This window comes from Chelon labrosus (genome assembly GCF_963514085.1).
Source record: "Chelon labrosus genome assembly, chromosome: 16".
NCBI classification, from domain to species: domain Eukaryota; kingdom Metazoa; phylum Chordata; class Actinopteri; order Mugiliformes; family Mugilidae; genus Chelon; species Chelon labrosus.
Genome location: NC_140349.1, coordinates 17355830 through 17382474, shown reverse-complemented (window position 1 = coordinate 17382474; position 26645 = coordinate 17355830). Strand labels below are relative to the sequence as shown.

Here is a 26645-nt window from a genome sequence, read left to right as displayed (position 1 = left end):
GAGGTCCTACTAATCCTGAACATAGCCGACACTCACGCACACACAGACACCTACACACACATCAAGTGTGTAGCTGACCACGGTGTCTCCCCGCCACTCCATTGCTCTCCCATGCAGATGATATAATCTCTGATCAGCGTGCGGGGAAGCAGGGAAGGATGGAAGGAGGGAGAGGAGCACTGCTGGAGGCCGTCTGAGGGAAAGTCTTATCTTGGAAGCAAGGAGCCATGGATGAGTGGAGGAGAATGACGGAGGGAGAAAGTGAGGAACACACATGCGCCCACCAACACATACAGACACACGCTTTCCCATGTGCTCTTGCTAAACTCGTGGGGCAAGATTTCCTTGTCTTGTAATGATTTCTAAATAGGGCCTCGTTGCCCAGGGATATATTTAATTGCCACACACCGGCTGGTGATGGTAATGCGCGCTGACAAAAAAAGAGAGCAAGAGGCGGAGGGAGAGAGAGGGAGAGAGAGAAAGAGAGAGAGGGGAGCAAGTCACGCTTATTTTGAAGCATAACTCTGACTTAGCAAGGGCACGAGTGACTGTCACTCTGTCTGGGGTGTTTTGGGAGGGCGTTTACTGTAGCTACTGGAATCGGCTGCTGTCACGTGTCGGCTAGATTGCCCACACCACCACCCTCTCTCACCCACAAAAAAAAAATAAAAAAAACAACAAAGCGTACACGTGTCCACCTTCATGCCAAGCTATTGTGTTATTCTTGCACTGTGTTGCCAGGTTCTGTCGCAGTAGCCACCATGTCTCCCACCATGCTGCAAGCTTGCGTGGGTGTTTATGATGTACGGGCTCAATTGGGTGTGTGTGTGTGTGTGTGTGTCCATGTGTGTTTCTAATCGAGTATTTCATTGGATGTCATCACTACACAGCGAGACCCGGCCTCAGGAGGGGGGTACCACAGATCTTCGTCTCCCTCTCAATGGTTGTCTGCACTGTAGGGACACACACGCATGCACAGACATGGACCGGCATTAAGGCATATGTGTCGTGCCCCGCTGCGGTGTTATTGTGGGCGTTTGTATTGTGGGCATCTGTTTTTAGAGTGAACGTGTGAAGGATGACCACATATGAGCAAATAAACAGCAGAGAAGCAGCAGGCAGCAACACAAACTCCATGGCTCAGGGCGATTTTTGCAATCTTTGTGGTATGTGGTAGACACAAAAAGCGTTGATGGGAAAATCTCTGAGTGTGTGTCTATGTGTACATACAGTATGAATCTATGTATACACCATAGACTGTAGAAAAGTGGACGCCATGACAGCTCATCAAAAGAGAAACCAAAACCAGTAGAGCTCCCCCTAGTGGCTGGCTGACGTTTAGGTCATAAGTCCCACCACTTCCATCTTATTGAACTAGAAGACTAAAGTACATGCCAAATAATTTGTTTTCCAAAGGCTTCTGTCATTTTAGGTAGTTAATATAATTCTGATGAATGTTCAAGTGTCTTTTCTGATGAAGCTGTGCTGAAGGCACCTGCGCACTAGATTTGTATTGAGAGTAAGACGGTCAAATGAGTGCTTGTCATGAGTTGTTGTGAATTATTGCAATTAACTAACTGGTTAAAACAACTCCCAATCATAAGGGCCGTGGGGGAAACAATTTGGTAATCGGTAGTTAGCATTTACATAATCTGAATCCATAATGGTGCTTGCTTTAACAAAAAATAAGTGTAGTGTATAATCAAACATTTCTTTGTAAATAGCACGTGTGGGTGGATCATTGATAATGCAGCTCCATATATCCCCGTAATTCTAGCCTCATTTTGCCCAGTGAGAGGAAGTGGAGCCACATCATGCATTTTTTTTACAGTCTATGCTACATACGTATATATATGTGACTGTGTGTTGGTAGCTTCCCTTCCTGTGTTAGGATAAATAGGCTCGTCTGTCATGTAAGTCTGTGTCTGGCAAACAGATTCCCCTCACGTCAAGCCAGATGAACACAAATGAGTCCCCAGAGGAGACATTTCAGGGGAAAGAGTGTCCTTGTGACACTTCTCGTGAAGGACATCTTAAGGGTAAATAGGAAGTGTGGGTGACAGGCAGAAAAATAAGCACGGTTCTAATGCGCATCCGGCATGCAGAGACCTCAGGCCCATGTGTTGAACTTAAAAGCGCCACTGCAACCACAAGGACATACATCTTGTCTTAAAAGTGTGGCGTAAAAAAAATTCATTTACATAATGGCAGGCGATCTGTCATACCCCTCGCTACTTGGTATCAATAACCCTCCTCTGTCTGTCTCAGTATGTCTCTCCTGGTGACAATACAATCAGTTCCCTTCAGGAAATGGATGGAAGCTGCACTTATAGCAGCTTCGGAACAGCATTAGATAACCACTGGTTGTCATCTGCCGTGACGTTTTCAGTATCATTCCACCTCAAAGGTGACAGGTTCCCCGCTCACTAAATCGCTGCACTGTACCAAGAGGTAATTATACCGCCGCTGTAAATCTTCTCGATGGCCCGGCGAGTTAGATTATCTTCTCACATGTCAGCATCCGCACATATGATTTTGGATGCACGCATGCTTTATGATGTGCATGCCCATGCAGAGGCCGATACACATGTGGCCTCTGCGGGCTCAGGTGGCCAGCTGTTTAACACATGGGTCACATAATGCACGCCCCACGCATGGCTAAATTTTAAATAGACCATGTGCACTTAAAACCATCATCTGTACAGACGTCATTCTTTTTCCTTGCCACCGTTGCCTTCAGGCTTGCTCTGGGGGTTTCAGGCCGGGTTTTTGTAAAGCGTCTTGAGACGATTTGTATTGTTATTGACGCTATATAAATAAAATTGAATTGAATTGAAAAATTGAATTCACCATCGGTAGTGGGTTTGCTAATTTTTGGCTGTTGGAAAAGCAAACAGCAACAGGTTGTTCAGTCAAAAGCAGAGTCACAAAACTCAAAAAAAAATTCAACGCCTGTTTAATCAATGATAATCGAGCCATCACAGTATACCAAAGCTCCTTGTTAAAATCTTTATGGTTAGCAACACAGTAAGCCAAAACACTTTCACGTGGGGAGTCATTCAATCCACAGATGATTTGTAGGATAATTGCATGGAGGCTGTTTTAAGTGGATAATAGCTCCTTGGATGAAACAAAAGCATCAAGAAATCCAACTGTAAAATAAAAGGTGTGTCTATTATGAGTTCTTGCCAGCCAGCACCGAATATTAAGTAAACTCTAATTCACATGCAAAGCTAAAATAAAAATGGCTACGCTTATAAATATACTGTCTGCTTTTATAGTCTCTATTCCTGTATTATCGTGTTTTTTTTATGAGGTACAATTTACAGTCAGCTAATCAAACACTGGAGTTTTAAAGGCAGTCAGTCAGTTTATTAACCACTGGTGGAGCTGTACACCAATGAGAGCACTGATTCCCAGTCAGAGGTATTTGCACTTCAAGGGGAGCTTTTTAAAAAAACAGAAAACAACTTGACTAAGGCGTGAAAACTAGATGGCAAAGAAAGAAAGAAAGAAAGAAAGAAACATCTAAAATATGTAGCTAAGTAGAGGGTATAAGGTCCACAATGTACTTATGTACTTTATGGATGAGATGCAACACAAGATATGGTAAGATACAATGTACCTTTACTAATTGATTTATAAATGAATAGTAATGCTTAAGCAAAGGAAGACTTTTTTATTGGGCATAGGTACAGGAGAAGTAAATAACATTGACCATCTTGTGCTGGGAAACTTTTGGACCTGACATTTGTGTGGATGTTACTTAGACATGTACCACCCACCTAGACCAGACCAGACACCCCCACCCCATAGCAATGACACTCACATTTGATGGCAGGAGCCATCCCCAGCAGGATACAGCCTGACACAGATACACACACAAAAACATGAAGAACAGCACAAGGTGTTGACCTGGCCTCCAAATTCCCTATATCCCAAACTGATCAAGTATCTGTGGGATGCACTGGAACAAGCCTGATCCACAGAGGCCCTTCCTCTCAACTCATAGGACCCAAAGGCCCCCACTAACAACATTCTGTTGCCAGACACCACAGGACACCCTCAGAAGACCCATATCAATTCTCTGATGAATCACAACTGTTTTGGAGGCACGGGGGAGACCTACACAATATTAGGCAGGTGGCCATAACATTATGCCTGATCAGTGACACAGTGTGTTAGTAAGCTAAATGTAACGGAATTATAAATGCAAAGTCACCAGAGCTTGATGACACACCATAAAGTCAGAGATAAAGAGAAGTACTCTTTAGTAGATATGAATGTGAAAAACATTTATTTAATGCTTTTGTTAGCCTTCAATGTTATGCATAATGCATTTCAGCGGGAAGCAGTACATGTAAAGACAACTGTGTTTGTTCACAGAGATCTCCACAGTGTATGTTCCTCAATGAGGTCAGTTGTAAGCATTCTTAATGTGTATTCTGGTATTAGGTCGAGTTGGTCAGGAGTGGAATTGGTGCTCACAGCCATGTGAGTTTCATATGCTCCACCGTGTCGCAATACCAGTGTAATGCATGCCACTAATTTATGCAGCCAACATAAACCTATATGATCTCACATTATTATCTGGCTTGACGCCCTGAACGCTAACCAGGCAGAAATACGGCACAAAGTAACCTACTTTGATGAGTTAATTCATCCAAGACACCACTGTTCATAAATTGAGTCTGCTGTTGACAGAAAGCACTCTATAGGACACAGCTGTTTGCCCGTGCAAAACGTTGAAATAGGAAGGTCTTTTCATACAGGTGAACCATCACTCAGCTCCCGCAAATAGTTGCTCGAATCAAACGCTTTGCTCCAAACTGCATGTCGACGCTTTGTTTCGCACAAAATGTCATTGTTGCCGAAACGACAATGGAGGGGCTTGTGTATCAAAACCAGCGTGCCGTGTCACGCAAACGTATTCTTTCATAAAACCGCGGAGACTGATGTTCACACAGAATGTCAAGCCTGTCACGGAGCTTTGCGTGGTTGGAGTTTGACATTGGAACGTTTTTAAATCATCACGCAATTGGAACTTCGGCAGACAAATGGATGCACACGCTCACACACGCATAAAAACACACAGGCCTACAGGGATTATGTCCCATGTCCGTGGGCACAGGTGCACAATGGGACGCCCGTATATTTTCTGCAGTTAATCGATCACATGAAGCCACTGGAGCTTGACTGGGAGTCAGTGGGCCAGAGAGTGATATAGACTATGAGAGTGTGTGTGTATGGGTGTGTGTGTGTATGTGTGTGTCTGTGCGGTGCGGTAATATATCTCTGTATTCCATTATCATCGAGTCTCGCTACGACCACTCCAGTGCTGCAAGAGCCTTCTGAGACACACTGTAGCTCTGAGGCTTTCTGTCATCCACTCATTCATACACTTGCACTCACTCCCTCTCTCTTGTCACACGAACACACACACACACACACAAGTGCACGCTGTCTCCGATGGCGGGCGTGCACGGGGAAGGGGGTCCTCTAGAGGGTAGCTAATTTGGCCCACTGGTGCCTTAACCACATCTCCCCCGAGCCACTTCATCTCATCACATGTCGCTCCAAACTTGCGCTCTCCTTCTAAAATATCCTGCTCTCGAATCCGCTCTGACTACACTCCCGTTCGCCTCTTAACATACAACTTTCATTAGGTGCAGACAGAGTGATGTGCCTAATTTAGAGCCGACCTTTGCCCCTCATGTTATCCCCTCAACCATTTGCATCCGCTGGGACTTGATAGGCCCTTGGAGCTGGGGAATGGATATTGCACCATGCCATCCTGTATTTTCTATATTTATTCTGAATATGTGTGTGTGTGTGTTTTTCCCCCTTGCTCTTAGTAACCTAGTAAATGTTCAGATAACACATTTCTTTCATATAAATACTGCCAATTATAAAGTTGTTATTTTTTGACACATTAAGCCCTAGCCCTAGGATATTTTTTTTTTCCCACTGAAATAAAAAAAAATGCAAAATTTAGTCAGTAGCAGATGCAAAACGGTGAGAAAGTGGGCCCCGTGGATCAGAGGCACTTGGGAGTAATTCTGAAACAGACCACAAAACTCCTTATCCTCATCACTAGACCAGGGTGAGATTGGAAACCGTTCACTTTTACTTAATGAAAACTTTAGAGAGTAAACAACAGCCTTATAACAATGAGTTGGTAAACACAGACGTTATCGATGTTACCTGTGGCTCGGGTTCAATAACAACAACCACCCCGTGGAGGTTAAAGCAACTCAGTCCACCAGCCGGAGGGTTAGCATGCCGAAGGACCACATGCCGAAGCGTCCTCCATTTCCACCAAAAGTAGGGCAACAGTAATTGAGCGCATCAAATGCTACATAAATTTTACTCGTCGTCGTACTCTCTTCATCTTTGAAGCATTATACGGACCAGACCATATAAAATATACGCTCTGGTCCTGGTAAAGAGTCTGAAAGGGGTTAAACAAGTCTTATGAACTGGCTCGGCTGAACAGCTCTTGTACGACATTACATTGAGCTCTTCAAACCTTTGGGTCTGTTTTCCCATTATCATCCATACTGGTGACATCTATAGCCATTTCCAGGGGATATTATGTTCTGAGAGAATAACAAGGATCATTGAGGAAAGGTTTTTTGGTCATCAGTAAGTATAGGCAGCAGTCGTTAGGACATGGAAGGATATTATATCTTTTGGAAAAAAGAAATGAAAATTGTGCAGACGCTTGCATTTTGGTCTTAAAAGAACCAGCTGCAGAGAGAACTCTGACGAGGGGAAGAAATCTGAAGACATTGACTGGAGAAGAGTTGGAGTGGAGCTCATGATATAACCCAGAGTTGCATGTAACAGGGTGTTTTGAACTAGAACTAACTAAACTAACTAAATCTGCGTGCAGATGGTTGCAGTGGGAGGTAAAATAAGACACGGCACAGTGGAACATGTAGGTGTCAGGCAGGCACGTCCACCATGCCAATGTACTGTAACATCATCCGCAAAATAGAGATTTATTTTTTTTTTCCTTTTTCTAGGGAGATGCTGGTAGTGCACAATGAGGTCGGACAAAGAGGTCTATTTATTGGAAAGTACACAATACATTTCCAGTTTACTTTGACTCACACATTTTTTAATAGCACTAAAAGGAAGCTAGCTGATGTGCTGTCTACCAATCCATACAGATCTAAGGCGACCTGGGGAGAAAACGGGCATGGATATAGATGACAAGGTGTGCAGGTTTGCGAATGTGTGTGTACGGGTCTTTGCTGGAGCATAAAGGGGCTCAGTGCTGAGCCCGTTCAGCGAGAGAGTCATAGTCCATGGGCACAGAATACTAATTCTGTTGCCACAGTCACCGTCAGCAGCAGACGGTCTCTCACACACTCAGCCCAAACACACACACACACACACACACACACGTAGTCTTTCTTCATTCCTTTTTAGGAAAGATCTGCAAAGGGACGCAATTACTCCTTGTCATAAGCAGTGGCGTGTGTGTGCATTTTTCATTGTGTCTGTGTGTATTTGGGTAGAGTTAAGGGTTATCAAAACACCTGTATATACTATACGCCAGCACAGTGTGAAAATAAACACCTCTCAGCTGTGCTGCTAAAGACACGCCACGCAAGACGACTCACACGCCTCTCTCTGCTCTAATTACCTGGAAGCGGATAGTATTCCTCGAGGATGGGATGAGCCCACATTGCATGTATGTGTGCACATGAGGGTTTGTAAGTGACGGCCCACTGGCTCCTGCTCAGTGCTAGGGTGATCTGGTCCCAAGGGTCCCAGCTAAATCCCAGCCCTCACTCTGTTTCTCTGCTGCAATAGCATCCCCTCCTCTCTCTCTATTCCCCTCCAACATCCATACATATGACAAAATCCACGCCCACTATCTTTGCTAATGAGAATCCCCAGTGATTGCTGAGGCACTCCTGTGTTATACCATTCCAAAGGGAGGTGGGAAGAAATGAATGCAGGTGTTCTGCAACAAGGCCTTTCAACGCCAGTGATTTAAATATGCAGATCCATGCAGTCTTTTCTCAAAAGTAATAGTAGTTGAAAGTGTTTTATTTTGCAGCCTACAGTTAAAATCTAGCCACAAAATGTTGTCCGGAGAATTAACATTGTCTTGTTTTTATTAGTAGCCACATCATCTTCCTTTCTCATGATGCCATCTGTTTCTCTGAAGTGCACCAGTCCCTCAAGCATCCCCACAACATGATGCTGCAGCCCCCGTGCTTTACAGTTGGGATGATGATTCTTTTGGCTTGCCTCCCCCTTTATCCAGCTGACACAAAGATATTCATTATAGCCAACTACTTCAGTTTTTTGTTCTCCAAAGAAGTAGAATCTTAGTCCCCAGCTGCAAACTGCAGACTGCTTAATATATTGTTTTTCTAAAATGCATCAGATTAACTATAAAGTAAACTAAAGTACAGTCTTAAAATGTGTATTTGGTGCAGTGCAGCGCTGCTCATTCTTGAAAAACAAGAAATGAAGTGCAAGTCAAATACAAGTCCAGCTGTCCTTGCTCTCCTGCATCTGTAAACACCACTGGTGGACATTACAACTGTGACCTGAATGTGTCATGACTGCACAAAGCCAGATTGAGCATGCACTGGAGGCGGTGGGCACTGCTTCTGCCACTTGATTCCAGATTCTTTTTATTTTTTAGTTTTGGGTTGCACTTTGCTTGCATGTCATTACCGAACAAAAACAGACACATGGATATATAAGAGCGGGCTTGCACTATAGTATCAAGTCCAATTATTTTCTTTTTCTTTTCTTTTTTTAAAGAAAAGGCCATTTCAGAGTGAATAATTATGCTCATACAGTAGAAACTAAGGAAGAAAGTGTCCAGAATAACTCATGGCGAGGCTTGTTTCAGCAAAGATAACAAGTGCCAACATAGTATATCAACAGAACTTGTGCACAACTGTTGAACAATTCCAAATTTTCTTTCAGTTTGTTATGTTTCTGTACATCTTTAAAAGAAAAAGAAGCAGAACCGCACCCTCATCCCTCATCCCCCATCCCCAAACCCAAACGTTCTAGGCACTCCCCTAGTCCTTTATAATCCAAAGAGCTAGATTACTTACACTGACACATCTCTTGTGTAGCCAACAAATAAGGCAGCAATCATTGCAACATTTAATCGAGAGATAATCTCATTATTAGCATGAATAGTGGAAGCCGAACCAAAATACAGACTTCCTGGCAAACTTCAGAAAGAAGCTTCCGCTTGCAGCCCCAAGTTAGCGTGTGCAAGCCAACTAATTAAATTAAAAGACAACCATGGTAGCTACTGCAGCATGATGGATGAGCTAACACACGCAGGATGGTGTAACTTTCCCTTAAATGATTGATGAAAGATTGGGAACAATGATGTTACCGTCCTACCCTGTGTAAAGATATTCCTCGCCGAAATGAGAAACCCTTATGTCTTAACAACCCATAAGGGCTGATGATATATGAAAGCAGTAAGATATATGTGCTGTCTAAGTGAATTTTTAGATCAAGTCAGAATCCTCTGCCAGGTGGGGTTAAAGCCACACAGTCTTCTGACTGTATGTCTTGAAATTCTCAATCACAGGGGGATGACGACTGGGAGGCATCCATTATTCATTACAAGCCGTATTTATACATGCACCGCGGCACTGAACTTTTCTAGACATAACCTAGAGGAGCTGTACGTAGGATGACAAATGTAAAATATCATTTGGACTGGGCAATAACGTGTCAGTTACAAAGTGCAAAGTCCCTGCAATACCTGATTGCGTCGTTGCATGAACAGATAAGCTAATTGTCTGGAGAAGCAGTGGGCTCATATCACTCGTGCAAAACCATGAAATACAAGAGTGAAGAAGAGGAGTAATTCATACAGAGATGCCAAGAAAAAAGGTCTAGTTTGAGAGGTGACAAAACTCTGAAAGTTCTGTCAGTAAGGACTGACAATGAAATCAAAGATTTCGAGGAATGGCAAGCAGCTTACGACTACCTGCTTACAAAACACTGACATTTCTGCATCATGTCTTGCACGTTCATACATGTTCTGTCCAGGTACCATCCCTCCAGCTCCAGTATGATTGCTAGCTCCAAAGACAATGTAATTGTACAATAATTTGATAACCATATAACACTTAGTGGTAGTAATATTTTTTTTCTTTTTCTTCTGTTGTTTTATGATGATTCACTAACAGCTTTTTATTGGTAACTGTATTGTTTCATCTCATTTTAGGAGAGTGAAGTATTCATCCTATGTGTCTGCACACCTCTTCTCACGTGATGTCTTTCCAGCTAGTCATTCTTGGGATGATGAGCATAATGAGTTTACTCTCCTTGAGATAACATGATATTTAATTTACTACAAGAGCCAGCTGTCTGTTCACTTACAAAGATCACATCTTAATTGATGCAAGGACGTTTGCTGGAAGACAGGACATGAAGGAAATGGATGGCAAGATGGGAGGGGTCTAGGGGATGGATGAGAGGGTCAAAAGGAACGAATGAGAGGGACTGAAGGGAAGGGATGAAAGGGGTCAAAGGGAAAGGATGACAGCGGTGGAATGCGGAGATGGATGATCGTCTTCAGATGCCAAGGAACCCAGGGATTGAGACTCAGGGTGGGGGCACATCTTAGGAAGTGTCGGCTCCCTGTCGCCCCTGGTTCCCGTAATGAAAGATGGTGGTGGATGCAAAGAAAACAGAGGTATGGGCAGGGCAGCGGCTGAGAACTGAGAAGAACACAGAGAGAGAGAGGTAGGACTCACCTTAATAGGTAAGAATGGGAGATAGAGGTATGAGATGAGGTATGGTTTTGTTCCTGAACCCAAGTTATAATACTGTGTTTTCATTGCTGGGACATTTGTATTCATTTATATTCTGCGTATCACGTGACTTGATTTGTATGCAAGCCAAACGTTGTTCATCTCAACACATACATGTGCATATTTATGCCTATTGCTATGACTTGATTACAATAATTTTCACATGATTTAAATTGAAAGAAAATAATGGATGACACCACGGATAAATAATAATCTTATCTGCAACCTGATGTTAACAACAACAATGTACTGATTGGGTTCAGACATACTGAACATGAAGATTCGCGATTTGAAATAGGAACCCCACTCTCTCTTTATTCAAGGGGGCTGAGTAATTCACTTGTTGCCTGTTTGATGTAGAATGAATTTCGCATGCTTTTAATAGAATAAATGAGACAGACTGACGTGGTTTTCAGAACAAGGTTGTCCCTCTCATTTTGAAGGATAGCACGTACTTGCAGGAACAATGCCCTCTCACCTATTATTAATAGAAGTAGAAATAGGAACATGAGAAATGCGGACAAATTAATGAGAGCTTGGAAAACAAACCAGAAGTTCAATCGAGGGCCAGGGAGAGAATGAAAACGAGGAGGTGATACACAGTGGCATGTTTGTTTTTTTACCTTTCAAACATGCTCCATTTCAGGTGTGATGCGCAGGCCTCTGCTAGGCCTGTAGGGTGTGTGAGTGTGTGCTGGAGTGATTGACAGGGAAAGCAGGGATCTAAGTTTTATTTTTTTTTGTCTGTTTTTGTTTTGTTTCTTTCTTTCTAGCAGGCCTAGCATTCAGTCGCGCAAACAACTCCGGAGCCCAAAAGCTGAATGTGCCTGTCCTCGCGCATGCTCGTGTGATTACATGTGGTTTCTAAGACTTGCATCAGGTGCAGGGAAGTTACAGAAATGCGGGAAAAAAACTTGAATATGCCGTACATTGGTTGTTGTACTGATCTACGGATGTATGCATTGCAGGTCATGTGAAAGTGCAAGCTTTAAAAGTCAAAGAAAAGTCATTAAAGTATTGCAAAAACCTACGATTAAATGCGCAGCGTGAAGGTACGTTCCTCAGAACTTATGACTGATACATGGATTTCTGTGCTAATTAAAAATAATAGATCTCTCTACAAGTATAGAGTTTCCTCTAAGTAAGAAAGAAATACAAAATTGGCTCCATATGCAGTAATTCAGCTAGTATTTCCTCTAACCATCCAATTTATATGGAAATGAGAAGATATTTGCTATCTGTGTTATATATAGATACAGTATGTGGTACAAATCTGTTCAGTGTCATAAAGTCATGCATTCATTGATCTGACGGACAAAGAACCGGGCCTCTTTTGCTAAAAAATTTAAAAATACATATGCATTACAAATATAATATTGCATTAGGGAATCCATTTAGCGAGGTTTCATTGAATTCGTTTCAATCATTTCTCTCTCTGCAAGCTGCGTGGACGAAGGACAAACAGACTTCTGCTCTAAATGCCCTTAATTATTAACACATTTTCCTGGCACACGGCGTCTCCACAGGTCACAATAATGCCATGCAAAGGATAATTTTGTCACTGTACTCGTTAAGCCCAGCCCGTGAAAACGGGGACAACAAATGAGTCATGTTTCGTGCTTCGATGGCAGTGAGTGATTCCTGATGATTTTGACTGCTATTCATTACAAAGGAAGAACGGTCTGTTGACTCGTGTTCTTTACACAGAAACACAACGGGAGCCAATTTTCACTCTCTGTTTGCTTTATACTCACGATACGTTACGTTGAATGAACGCCACGCGACTATATATGTTTCACAGATTGTTTTAATTTTTAATGGGGAACTACTGTTTTTTACAACCTGGACCTTATTTCTAGCATAAAATACGATCGTTTACTCACCCATATAACTTTAATGTTATGTTAACTTTACCTGAATGATGATAACAGGTAACTCCGGACTCAACGGGGAATAGCACTAGTGTATCATAACAAAATATTGCTGAAATGAACGAGTTTCTCAGCAGATAATGCGTTATTTAGAGGCTGCGTCTCAAGCCAAGTGACTCCTGCTATAAGGCTATACACTGATCTAATTATCTCCTGAAGGAGTGCATATAACACAAAAGTTATATGGGTGAGTAAACGATCGCATTTTATGATAGAAATAAGGTCCAGGTCGTAAAAAACAGTAGTTCCCCTTTAAGTCTTGCGTTCAGTTGACCAGTTCAGACAGCAGGCAAAAATGGCCCATATGTCACTCAGATCCGATTTTGTTCACAACAGTGTGAACAGAACAAGCCACATGCAATTATTATGTGGTCCTACATTAGATATGAACCTGATTCTTTGCCATGAAACTTTAGTCTGAGCAGTCACATTGGAATTTATGCAACATCCCTCACAGCTTTTCACACACTCGGTGAATCAAAAAAAAAAAAAAAAAGCTTATAAATAACTGCAATGACTGACTTGAGTAACCACCGTGTCGGCCTACATAGGACAGCATGCTGCGTGTGACATCTATGCATGTGCAGTGTTGCAGATTCAAGTCAGTTCAGGACTGTGAGCATCTATGCTGGTCATAGTAAAAACAAATAATGTTTAACCGTGTTTCAAACAAGGGTTAAGTTTCTGTATAAAGAAGATCTGTTTATGCTTCCCAGAATGCACTGCACTGAGGTTAAATGGGAGATGGGGTGAAACAGAGAGATGGGGTTTGAGAAATCAGGTATTTAATTATACAAAGCTAAAACAAATGCAAGTGGACTTGTTTGAGTTTTATTGAAGATGTTTCACCGCTTATCCAAGTGGCTTCTTCAGTTCTAAATGGCTGGTAGGGAGTTAGGATTAACTTAAAACAAGTCCAGTTGCTGCAATTTAGTTTTGTTTTTGGCTTAGATGACTGCAAATCTGCACAGGAAGTTAAGCTCACTCTGGTTCAGAGATGAGAAGTTTATATTACAGCAGATAGAGAAAGATGCAGACCAGATGCAGCTCTTGGTCTGCTGCAGCACGATGGTGGATTTACAGTAAGTGATATTTTAAGGCAATTAGAAGATAGGGGGATGGTTTGAACAAAGACAGTTTTCCATATAGAAAGGCTTGGCCACACTGCTCATCAAGGTCTGTCTGTGGCTTAAATCAGCCTTTGTTGATGTTAAGTGACCAGCTGCTCACCAATAAGTCAGCAAAATCAGCATCTTTGAGACGAGATAAAGAAAACCCAACACGGCTTCGAGACAACTGGCATTGATTTACAGAGTGGCACTATCAGTTTGTCTTTTGTCTCAAGCAACAGTACATCAAGGCTAGACAAAGACACCCTTCCCATCGATCCTCCTAGGTCACGCGTCTTCCTCTGTTCCTCCCTTTCTCTCTCTGTGAGGATATTAGATGATAAAATACCCAGGCCGATGCTGATTGATTCCAGAGAACGACAACTTTCCCGTTAGCAAGGTAAGGCTCTCCCTAGAGCTCTTAGTATGTGTGTTAGTGTGCTGTTGAAGGCAAGCCAGGGCTTGCAATAAAAATAACTAGGTTCTAATTAGTAGAGCTCAGACTGCACACATGCCTATGAGCTACGTAAAAAAGAATATTCTTATGTAATCCTGTGAAATGCAAGACAAACTACAATTTTTGTGTATATCTATATTCATCTCTGCATTGGTCTAATACAATTACGTTAAAATAAATGCTCTGGTAGCAATGATGAAGTGAACTGATTAAGAAAGTTTTAGCTCACTCGCTTGTTCGTTTCTGTTTTGGATAAAGAGCTTATCTGTGTAGCTTACAGGCGCACAGGGATTTAAGCAGACACACACATGTGTGCATATTCCCATGCGTGTGTGTGACGGGATCGTCTGGCTCGTGTTCGATTCGTTGAACATTGGTATGAACGACGATGTCCGTGAATTTGTGGGTTTGAGTGTCAAACCTGATCTTGACCCAACATAGTCCACAGATGCCTTACCAAACACACACAGATAAGCACACACACACACCCACCCACACACACACAACAATGTTCAGCTTGTAAACCGAAGCCCTAGGAGCCACACCTCCTGGCCACATGGGGGAATCTCTAAAATATAGATCAAAAGGCTGAATTTCTGTCAGGCATTACAAATCTTTTGATGGAAGGTTTAAAGGGCTTCCTTTGAACTGCTTAGTTTTTTAATTAAAGGCCAAAAGACAAAATTCAAATAATAAATTCTCTGTCAAGCAAAGATGCGACCTCCCTGAAGTAGTATAAAAAAAAAAAAAACAGGATAACAAGACAAACTTTTTTGGTGTCTATTCGTCACAAATAAACAACTGCATACTGCATAAGGTTTTAACAATGTATGGGCAAACTTATGTCTTGCAAACTTATAGCAGGCTGTGTTGCAAAACACACATAATCCTCTGTCCACAGACAAGTGTGTTCATGGGTTATGCGTTGAAAATGGCAAAAGCAGAAGCGGCACAGCATATTGTTATCTAACAGTCCTACCTTGACGGACATCCCTGGGTGCTATAGCGATCGCATCGTTGGAATGCAGCTCAGTGACACAGCAGTCGTCAGGAACCAGCGAACCATTGCTGAAACTGTGTGGCGTCTCCGGGAGCAACGGGACGGGTGGCGCCATGATGTTGTGATTTGGACAAATGCAGCCTGTCTGGGTCATCCCGCAACCGTCCCCGTCTGAAGCATCCTGGTTTGCATTGTGTTCCGTGCGCACGCACTCCTCGAACCATCGGCAGAGCACGCCGCAGGTGAACTGACTGGAGTTCTCGTTGTTGATGAGCAACACCTCTACCAGTCTCAGCTCCAGCAATTCCTTAGAAACCTGAGGCTCGTCTGCGGCTGGATGTCTCGTCAAACATAGCTGGACAAAGTTCTTATCAAACTGTAGGAAGGAGTAAGGTCCATCTGAGTTCGACTCGCTGCCACAGAGATCAATGACTTCTTGATCCCTGGCAGGGGACGTTTGTATATGAAGTGGACAGCTTTGATTGGTCTGGTGGTGGTCGAGGGAGAGGAGCATGGGGGAGTGTGTCCGGCAGATGACAGGGTGGCGGGTGAAGCGGAGGTAGAGGGAGTACTTGGTGGGGTCTGGGTTCTCCAGGGACCAGGAACAACCTGGCGCCCTGGAGGGAAAGAGCTCCCTTAGGGAGAAAGAGCCATAGAGCACCCCAGCTACAAGGCTGGAGCATGGTGAGGAGATGGGTGAGGGGGCCCCCTCTGCCCCGGTGCTGGGGACGCTATTGGCAGCCCCATAGGCAGCCTCAGCCAGGGCAGAGAGAGGAGCTAGAGCGAGGGCAGACACGGCAGCCAGGGCCCCAGCCACAGCCAGGAGAGAGGACAGCACAGACAGACACACCCCACCAGCAGTGTTCATCCTATGACATTCGTCCTGCGGGGAGAGAGAAAAGAAAAAGTTGGGCATTAGACATATTCGGCAATATTTCAAACACAGCTTGACAAAAGCAACATGACATAAATATATATATATATATATATATATATATATATATAAAAAAATCTGTCTTCAAAATACTGCACAAGTTTTGACCAAAGAATCATGACTGGTTGCAAATCTTTTTGGACAGAGTTCTGCCTTGCCTCAGTGTATAATATAACGAACTTCATGGCAGCACTTCTCATGAAGTTCTTCAAACACATACACACACAAGCACTGTCAAAAACACAAACACATCCCCGCTGGGCTGGATTAAAAGGGCTGATGACTTGGCTGTTGAGACATGCACTGTGGGGCCTGCTCTACCCTTTCCTGCTGATACGTGCACACAAACACACAGACACATTCATGGCGCACGCAAACACGCACGCACACCCTCACCCGCTGTGCAGCTCCCCCTAGGCTCTAGCAAACTATTACCATCACCGACACAGTGAGGGTCCGCCAACAGCCTGATTTTGACTTGCGCAACACACACACTGCAGACAAAAAAAAAAACATATACAGTGTTTGAGTTTTTTGCTAGAAACTTCTTCAGTAGTCACTATGTTTTTGTACATTCTCTTTCTGCTCCATCACCGTAGACTTTCAAGTGGTTGTGCATAAATGCAGTTTGAGGAGAATGCGTGGGAGTTTCGCACCACTCTATCGATAACCTTATAGCATAATACACAGAGACGTTTCTGTAACTGCAACATACTTTTCCCAGAACCTTCTACTTTTCACAAAACTTTAACAACCATTAAAAGAAGGTGAATGGTGTGAAAAACAGAATACATGTATATATACCAGTGGAGCTTTCAATCACAATTAGCTTTTGAAGAAACTTACAACAGCTGTGAAATTGCCTGCAAAGCCGTGATTTGATTTGACCTGCAGCAAAATTAAACAGAAAAAAACACGCAGGCAGAATATGTCAGTGCTTCATGAACAATGCTCGTCCTTATACATTGAGTGTTTTTCTATTACCGGGTGCTGGTGGGTGCTTCTCTGTAATGAAAATCTATCTCTGTATTGAGCCCACACTGTGTGTGAATAGAGTATCGGTGAGCCTGGTAGTAGGTAGACATCTCCTTGTTTATAAATTCTTGCTTCTGCTAACATTTTCATACGGGATTTAAACGTTTAAGTAGAATTTTTGGAGGGCTCAAAATTGTGCGCGTTAAAAAATACATTAGAATATGATACGTTATTATTGTGAATCAGTCCTCTAAAAAGAACACAAATAATCAATTCCATTGCTGTTTTACTTGTAAATGATATTTTCACTCATTGCTTTTAATTACCAGTGAACAATACACACAAGAACATGAGAAATGCTATGAAATATGAGGACTTTCTGACATTTATGATATGTCCCACATGTAAAAAGATAAAGTCTAAGACACATACAACAGTAATGCTAGTTAATAGACTATAGTCAAATGTGTGAAAAATGCCAGCCAAGGTTACTGAGCCTGTGTCATAACTGGCCTCTATAAGATTTATACGTGTCTGTAAAGCTCTCCAGCGTTGCACACATAATCCACAAGGTCTAGATAAGAGGTAAGGTGCTATGCTTACTCCATCATGCCAAGAGGTGACTCCACATGGGGCGGACAGTAAGAGGCACTTGGGTTTATAAGACTTAGGTGTTAATGAGGGCTAAAAATGTACAAAAGGCGGATACATGATGGACAACAAAGCAGGAGAGATGATGGGCCGACATGTGCATTGAAATTACTGCAATTAAATGAAAACTATGAAAAGTTCTATTTCATTCACAGGGAAATATAAATAATGCCTGATGGGGGTCAGGCAGCCTGCTGATGTTAACTCTGAGTGATGCACAGTGCATAAAATTGCTTGCCGTCTTGCTCAAGGACAATTCACCTGCACCGGAGTTATTTTTTTTTTCTGATGAACAATAAATCTGCTACCACTGGGTCATAGGAAGGTCACTGTGACCAGCGCTCCACCCTGCAGAGTAAATAGCAGTAGATTTTTGAAGTACTAGAGCACTGCCAATTTGGGTTGACAAGAACAAAATTTTTTTAGGTGGCAATTTTGACTTATATAAATGTTGAATGACACAATGACGACTGAAGAAGACGAAAGTTCTACAACATTTGCATATTATATACAGTATATGTAAGCACAGTGCATAGTGCAGTTAAGAGAAGTGAAATAAACTCAAAAACTGGGTGTTTCCCAGGGAAAGTTTTGCATTAAATCACTGCAAATGTAATCTTTGTAGACAAATACAGTATCTGGACATGGATGCAGAATGATAAATCATCATCAGAGAACAGTCCATGGGTCCAGAGATTGCTCCCGATGCAAACCTAACATTTCCCTCTGCTGCAGCTTCACATAGAAGCGTTTAACACAAACTGACTTTTATTATGAGGCAGTCTCAGGAAATGCAATAAGTTTGCCAGCGAGGGTGGCGTTTACCGCTATCACTCATCCTGAACGCGTCTACAAAACAAGACATTTTGTCAGCCTGCACGACTCCAACTTCTCAGAGACGTAACCAACTCCTTTCACCGTGCCCCGCTGTTTGCAGACTCACGCCGCGTGCGGCATAAAATCAGATCACGGTTGCTCGCAGGATGATGGAAACAGGCCAATTATTGCCTTCTTTTGTTTTTTGTTTAGCAACAATAATTTGTTTTTCTACCTCCAGAAATCTGTGACCTGCTGTATTAAACTGCATTTGCTGCTACAACCAGTAACTACAGGTGTCACCAACCGGGACAGAAATGTTTGAGATTGTCAATATAAACAAAACCAAGAGATAGCGAGCAGAGACACATTTGTAAAGTAAAACCTGTTGGTAGAAAAAAAAATAAAAAAATGCAGACTGCAAAATATCACACCGCATAAAGGTGCTGTAGTTCTGTTCACTCATCAGGCACTGTTTACTTTAGGAAGAGCTGGTAGCGGTGTGAGACGGGTATCCATGGCAACACCATGACCTGGTATCTTCCCCTGGTTTACTTTATCTTCGTCTTTTGTCACTGTTTGGACTGAGTTTCACGGCGCAGGTTTCTCACCTGCAATTTCTCACGCGGGACGCATGACACAAAGAGTTTTTAAAACAGCGCTGGCGCCGGTTTGCGGTGACACTTTGACAAATGCGTGGCACAATTGGGCCGAGGGAAGGTTAATGTAGCATGTTGTGAAATATGCTCAAGGACATCACGCTGTCTGGCGAAGTGTGGCATTATAGACTCTGGCACGCGCTCTCCTGCTTTCAAACAAACATGGCATGAGATAACATCCGTGCGGCCTGCGCTGCAGCCAGTGACACATGTCCCGCTAACAATGTGTCGCTGAACTGTTAAATCCACGAATTCAGCGCAAGTGTGATGAATTATTCTATATGACAAACTGCTTTTCTGGTTTTTCGCTTCTTCATCCATCGCACCATAGAATGAAAGTAAAAGTAAAGCTAGATGGAATTATAAACCAAGCCATGCATAGGTAAAACCTCACACACATTTTACGGATGAAAAGAAGTCAAAAGCGTTAAGCAAATTGTTTTTGGGACAATGAACAATGAATATTCATGGACCCACAGTCTGTGCAGGAGTAGGCCCTAAAGTGCTGTCTTCATGAGGCCATTCTGTCCCACTTCACTCTCAAACAGCACTTTACTGTGGGCAACCATAAATATTCATTAGCTTTGATGCCTTCCTTCCCCCTTCCACCTTGACATTAATGTTATCACCAAGGATGGCAAAATATGTATATCCCTCACCGCCTGTCTCTATTTCCTCTGACTCTGCTTTTGGCTCTGTCTTTATTCTTTGATGCAGTCAAGTGACAATGTGAGTCATCTGAATATCTGGGCTCGCCATTAAACTTACGCAAGGAGTAGTCGTGCTGGGACGCTAGTTTTAAAACGGCATCCCATCGCTGAAAGTATCGCCGTCTGTTATTTTCCATTTTTATATGCAGCAGCACCGACAGCAAAGAAGAAACGGCATGCTTTTAAAACATTTTCATCCTGCGCTGTGTCTGTGATGGTCCTCAGTCATCCAGGTCAGGGTTCCTTTAAGACATTTCGCCACTCGTCCAAGTAGCTACTTAAGTTCTCAAAGACCCACAGAGAAGAAGCTGGATGTGTCGAGAAGCGTCTTCAAGAAACCCTACATATCTGCCTTTGTTTCAGCTTCCATTTTGAACATCCTGCGCTCCATTTGTTCAGCCTTCAAACAGACTCTAGAATAAAAGGATGTTTGTATCCATTTCTTCTACACAGCGGGATCCTGCGCTCTCTCCCCCTGATGGTGGAAGCAAATGGAAGCTATCACCAATTATGCTATTTTCTGTGCACCTGTTTGTGGAATCCTCAAAGTCTTGTTACACTGAAACACCACTGTAGCATGCTGTGAAACCACAAAGAAACATGTTCGTAATGACCGAATTACGAAAATACCCACAGACTGCGTTTAAGGATCTCATCTTTGATGGAAATGCACTGATGAACTGATACCCTAGACACTCGCTGAGTTCAGTCAAAACTGGAGTTGTCCACATTAATAAATTAATACTGTCACTTGTTTAATACACTAATAATTCATCCCTGAAGGCTGATACCCGAGATTTATCTCCTCTGTTTTGTTCGTGATGGCAACTTATTGCCCGTCAGTAGGACTAGAAAAAACTTTGCTACAAAGGAGTCTTTCATAATCAGAAAATATAAACTGGAAGAATTTTTTTTCCCGTCGAGACAACATTTATAACTAATGAATATATTGGACCTGAGGTTCTCAGGCAAAAGCCTGAGGCCGCAATCATTTCTACTTGGGTGATGAGTTTCTCTAATATTCAGCAGGCATGTCTTCATGCTGGTTATAAGCAAAAACAACACAAGCACAACAAACACGGTCATCACTGCAGTGCGTAGACCAGTTATTTTAATGACACCACTACACTGGCACTTTTGAAACCCCATGCAGCATGCTCAAGCAAAAAATGTCCCTATTAAATAAAAGATAAACCCAGGACTAGCATGGCTTCATATTCATGTCACATGTTGAAATGCTTCAGATCTTGGCCAGTTTTCAGAACTTCCTCAGCATCAAAGTAATTCAGCTGATAGCTGTCAGTGCATTCAAACGGTACACTGCCACAGCCAATCGGAACCAACAGGAAGTGTAGTAGATTATCCTGCAAACTTCTTTTCCCAAAATGAAAAAGCATATAAAACGGGGATCATGTCGAGCCCCTTGTTTGATGAGAAAATGAATGATGCACAGACTGAGGCAGTTGTGTGGGCGCTCGCAACAGGCGTGAGCAATCATAAGAAGGCAGGAGCATTTATTGCTTTCCGCCCACGCAAATTGTCAATGGTTAGGTCGATTTTCGCGAGCAGAACTCAACTAACCTGTACGCCCCCCAGTGAACTTGAACTTTTGCGTGAGTGGTAGGATCTTTTTCCTTAGTTCTACACACACAGGTTCCATTCTTTGAATCTCCCTATGTTTTGTTTCTCAAAAGAAGTCCCCTGAACTTCTCCAAGTTTTCATGCTAATATGTTGAACTTATTGGCAAACAGAAATACATCATAGAGCAATGTCATCATTCATTTTGGATTAATGTTTAGGTCCACCTGTAATATGTACCTAAGTCCAATATTGACTGCTGGACGCCCAGAAAGTGGTTTAAGGTCGGCTTATAGTGCTCATTCTCTGGAAACAGCCAGCTGAGGTGAAAATGATGCCACACAATGACAGCGAAAACAAAATAATAAAGTTTCGAATGAGACGTTATAGATCTCCACAGAGCTGGGGCGAACTGCAGAGTCAGGTAATAACTCTCACTCCACAGGTCGACTCTGTCGGGTCTGTCGCTACAAGTGACTCCTTCTACGCTGCACATAGCCACCGGATCCATAGTTATATAAAACACGGATTACATTCTCAACTTTGAAAACATTTTATTATCTGGGCAATGGGCAGCATTAGTCAATAAAATTATTGCAAGGCCCTAATCCTGGTAGATTACTTTGAAGCCTGAACAGCCTATTTCTACTGTTTACTTGGGGATTCTCGCAACAGAAGGTAGAATGTGTTAGACCGCAATAACTTTCCGAGTTGTAAAATCCCATCTCATAATACGGCATACCACTGTGCCCTGTATTGACATCTGACAAGCCTTGGAATTTATGGATACCTTCCTTTTATTAAACCCATTAGGATATCTAAGAGACTGAAATGCACCTTACAATTCAACCTTCTGCCCTTTCTGCATAAAACTCCTGCAGCAAAGAAAATTTTGCCCTGTGAACCTGGATTTCACACACATACAATTCATATCAGCTCCCCACCGGAAAAACTGTTGAATACTGGTACTGTATTCTATACCTGGAGCTGTCAAAGCTGTCTAGACATTATTATATGCAGTGACTTCCATGAGGCTCTTTCCATTGACAGATATTCATGCACTGAACCATAAGTATGCATCTTCCAGTAAAGTTTCTTGTTGTGGAAGAATAATAGAGTGAAATAGCTTGTGGGCACCAGGCTTCCCTTGGTAGGGTGTTTGGGTTTTGGCAAATGGATTTCGGGAGGCTTTCAGTACAGAACCATGACGCCCATCTTCTCATCTCGCTCGCCCTGCTTCTCCCCTAATCATTCATTCTTAATTCAGACATCTAAGTGCACTGTGGTAGAGAATGCTATTGTCTGATTTATTGATGTGGAGTATTTCTCTCATTGGCAACCGTCAGCAGAGATCACTATGTGGCTCATACATTGACTCACATACATACGTGCTACACACAAAGCAACGCTCCCTAAATAATCCAAGAGCATTTGCACACAGAAGAACACACGCTACGTTCGTTTGAATGCTAACCGTATCCTTGTGCCAAGTGTCTCTCTACTACTGATTAACAAGTCCTGAAACATCCTCTCTCTAACCTACAGCATAACATTCTCAACTCTGCCCCTTCTCATCTTTAATTTAAGTCCTTTATAAACCTCAGCCTTCCTCAAAGTCAAACTTAATGCATTTACCCACATCTTCACACGCCCATGTCTACTTCTGTTCTAAGTCTTTCATCTGGATAAGATCTTCTATCTGGAAACCAACATGAAGGTCTAATGCCGTTCATCTGATTTAGTCCAGCTGACATTTTGGTAGTCAGTATTCTGTTTGTCCTTTTATCAAGCTCACACCAGCACACCATCAAGTCAGTGCTTTTCACTTTGCCTTATCAGTTATTCACAAATGGCAGGCAAGCTGAGAGGATCTCACGCTGTGAAAAGAGACAGCAGTACTAAAACCCTCGATCACAGAAAAGGGCATTTTGTCTTCCGGCTATGGCACAAGCTATGTACACACACAGACACACTGTGTGAGCACATAAATATTCATAGGCCCGGTTCACGCCTGGTCTTGGGCGATCTGATCACAAGTGGACAAGGGGAAAGCTCTAAGTACCGTTTTGAACGCACCCCAAACACATTGACAGTGGCTATCGCTCAGAGCAGATTCAGAGATGGCAAGGGTCGCATGTGGCCACGTTCATTCACATCAAACCCATGTTCTCTGTGTGAGCAGAGATTTGACTTATTCCTTTTGGTCTATTGCAGATTAGGGCTCGCAGACCAGCTCCAGTCAACATTACAGTTTTATGACATGTCAACTGCGGCAGAGTTTGGCTTGCTTCATAGTAAAAATTTCCATAAAGTCTTTTATTTCTATCATTTTAATCGTAGTGTGTAATGTATGTCAATAAGTCAATAATGACATTGGAATTATTATGCTACATGGACTATATCTCACAGTCGTTTGAAACGAGTAAACTATGTGACTTAAATGTCACTTCACTGAAACTTAAATATAAATACACATAATATTTCACCCTTTAAAATAACAGATATGCATATGGTGTCTTCCCATTCTCACAGCTAAAGGATTTTATGTCACTGCCTTTTAGTAAAAACATGGAAAAGAGGGTTCGTGGGGGAGATACGTTTTAAATATCTTTTGTCCGTGCAGGTGTAAACAAACTGAACTAATGAATAAATCTAAACATATTAGCAAATGAAACGTCTGAATAGAAGCAGGCGATGTATGATTCGGTCATACAATCTGAATATACACTACATCTGGTTTGCTAATTAGCCATGTGGAGGTGACCTACGATATCCCCTTTTGTCTCTACTACCAGAGATTTGGTCACAGCAGGCCGTTGGCAGCAGGCTCATTACTGTGAGTATAATGCACATGTTTATTTGCATATCGAGCATGGAGCATAAGTGCACACTCAAAACGCATGTAGAGATGCATTCTGATGCCAGGTGTGAACAGACGCACTTACATCCGAGCCGTCGACTCACGATCGCATCACCCAAGATGGATGTTAATGCATTCATGTCAAGAACGCAAATCATTAGCGTGTGATGAGGAAGGACGGAATGAATTAATTATGCATTGTTAAATCAGCGAAAGGAGCGGGTCAACAGACGACATCCGTTTGCATCATCATGTGTCTTTTCAAGACATGTGTATAGGTCGGCCTGTCAGTGTTGTATGTGCGATGCAGAAAATTACCAATCAAAAATGTAATAGAGAAAGATTGCAAAGTGTTGCCAAGTGAGGTGCAGAGCAAATATTGATTCATGCAGGAATTGCATTTCTGTCTTCTATGATTGCACATTGATCCATGGAATCTGAATAGCAAGTTCTGAAAGTTATTAATAAAGTTGTGCTTTGGAATGAAAAAGGCCCGGGACTCAAACCACTCAGTAAACAGTGTGGCGCCCAGATAGTGTACAGGTTGCACACATCAGATTCACTTTGTAGTTTATCTTTGAAGGAGGCAAGGAGTTTTAATAGCTTAACAGCTCTGCAAGATGAAAGTGCAATATTTTGCCGGCAAGCCTTACGCCATCACAAAGTGACTAATGCTAGTTGAGTGGCGCACCAAACTCCAGTACGAATGCACAAACAGGCCGGTCCACCAACACCAGAAGAACCACATCACAAAACTTCAGTCACTCTGATCAGACCGAGAGGAGAAAGCCGTAGTTTCATCACGCAAGCTCTGTGCCCACATGATACGATGTGCATGACAGAAGATCAAGTGTCACGAACATTACTCAAAAACTCGTTTCTTCCAAAGATTTGTTCAGTAAAAATACACATTTGTATTATTCTGGAGGAATTGGTCTTAGTCTTTCTATATTCAAGAGTGTTTAAAGTCCAGAATCCACTCTACTACTGAAAAGTAGTGCATTTTTAAAGGTAAACAAAACTGAATCCAGAACTGAGACTGCCAATGGTTTCTCTCCATTTTAACACTGCTAAAACTCAGAGATGGCTTCCTTCTCTCAAGATGTTCTAATGTCAACTAAGGTAAATCAGGGCGAAGCTGCAGAAGAGTTAATGTTAAAGAGAAGCAATCACCCACACTTCATCATGAAATTACGCTTGGAATGTATTTACCTATTCACCGTGAATACCTATTGATGTCTCGCTATGTCAACCCAAGGCTATTTTTTTCCCTTTGAGCTCCTGAATGCGAATAATTAAAAGCTATGGCATCAAGAAGAGCTCAGGTATATGAGGAGGACTGATATGTACCCACACAGTATTCACATTTGCGTCAGTGTTGAGTGACTCATGATTAATAATGACGCCAATTTCCATGCAATTTAAGATCAACAATATCAGCAATGAACAAGAGCCCCGGTTGAAAAGAAAGGTAATGACCCCCACCGCTGTCAACACTGTTTATATAGTGCTTTTAGTCTCATAATCTATATAAAATAAACCAAAAAATAAATGACAATTCAATTGGTAATATGATATTGTGCTAAAATTACACGTTGTGTCCCGACACTAAGAAAACTTGAGCTCATTTATCAGGCCCTACTTTAATAAAGTTATACCTGAACACTCAATGTACACTATGGGAAAACATTTAAGTTAATTACTCCATGGTCTCGTAGCCTGTAAAAGCAGTCCACTGGCACGTAACGTCTATTCAATACGTTCCAAACCTGAATTTCAATATTGATCGATGTTGCATCCACGGGACGATATTGATAACGAGGCCCATTAATTTCAAACGATCGCTGGAGCTGTGGATAAGCAAATGGATGAAGCGGTAACTGGCTCGCGGGGTCCCATTCCTTTCTTTGTTTCTTTTGTCCACCAAGTGTAGCGTTAATTGTACTTATGCCAAACGGCTTATATAGTGGACGGGAAGTACAATAAAAAGGCCATTGCCGAAAGCCTTAGCGAAGGGCTAAGTGACGGAAAGCGAAGTTTTCTTGCTCAAGTTTTCTTGTAGAATGTATACCACAACAACAACTTTTAATTTTGCAAGCAGGAACATGTTTGTGGGACGCCAAATACAGTATATCAAACAG

The 26645-nt window shown here is 42.4% G+C and overlaps 1 protein-coding gene across 1 annotated transcript in view; it reads right to left on the bottom strand.

The window, feature by feature from the left end:
• Positions 1 to 16282, bottom strand: part of adgrb2 (adhesion G protein-coupled receptor B2) — a 145604-nt gene extending 129322 nt beyond the window's left edge. The window contains exon 1 of the mRNA XM_084563382.1: positions 15300 to 16282. Within this exon, the coding sequence (XP_084419508.1) occupies positions 15300 to 16236 (937 nt within the window). The 5' untranslated portion in view covers positions 16237 to 16282. The remainder of the gene's footprint in view (positions 1 to 15299) is intronic.
• Between the last annotated feature and the right edge of the window lie 10363 nt (positions 16283 to 26645).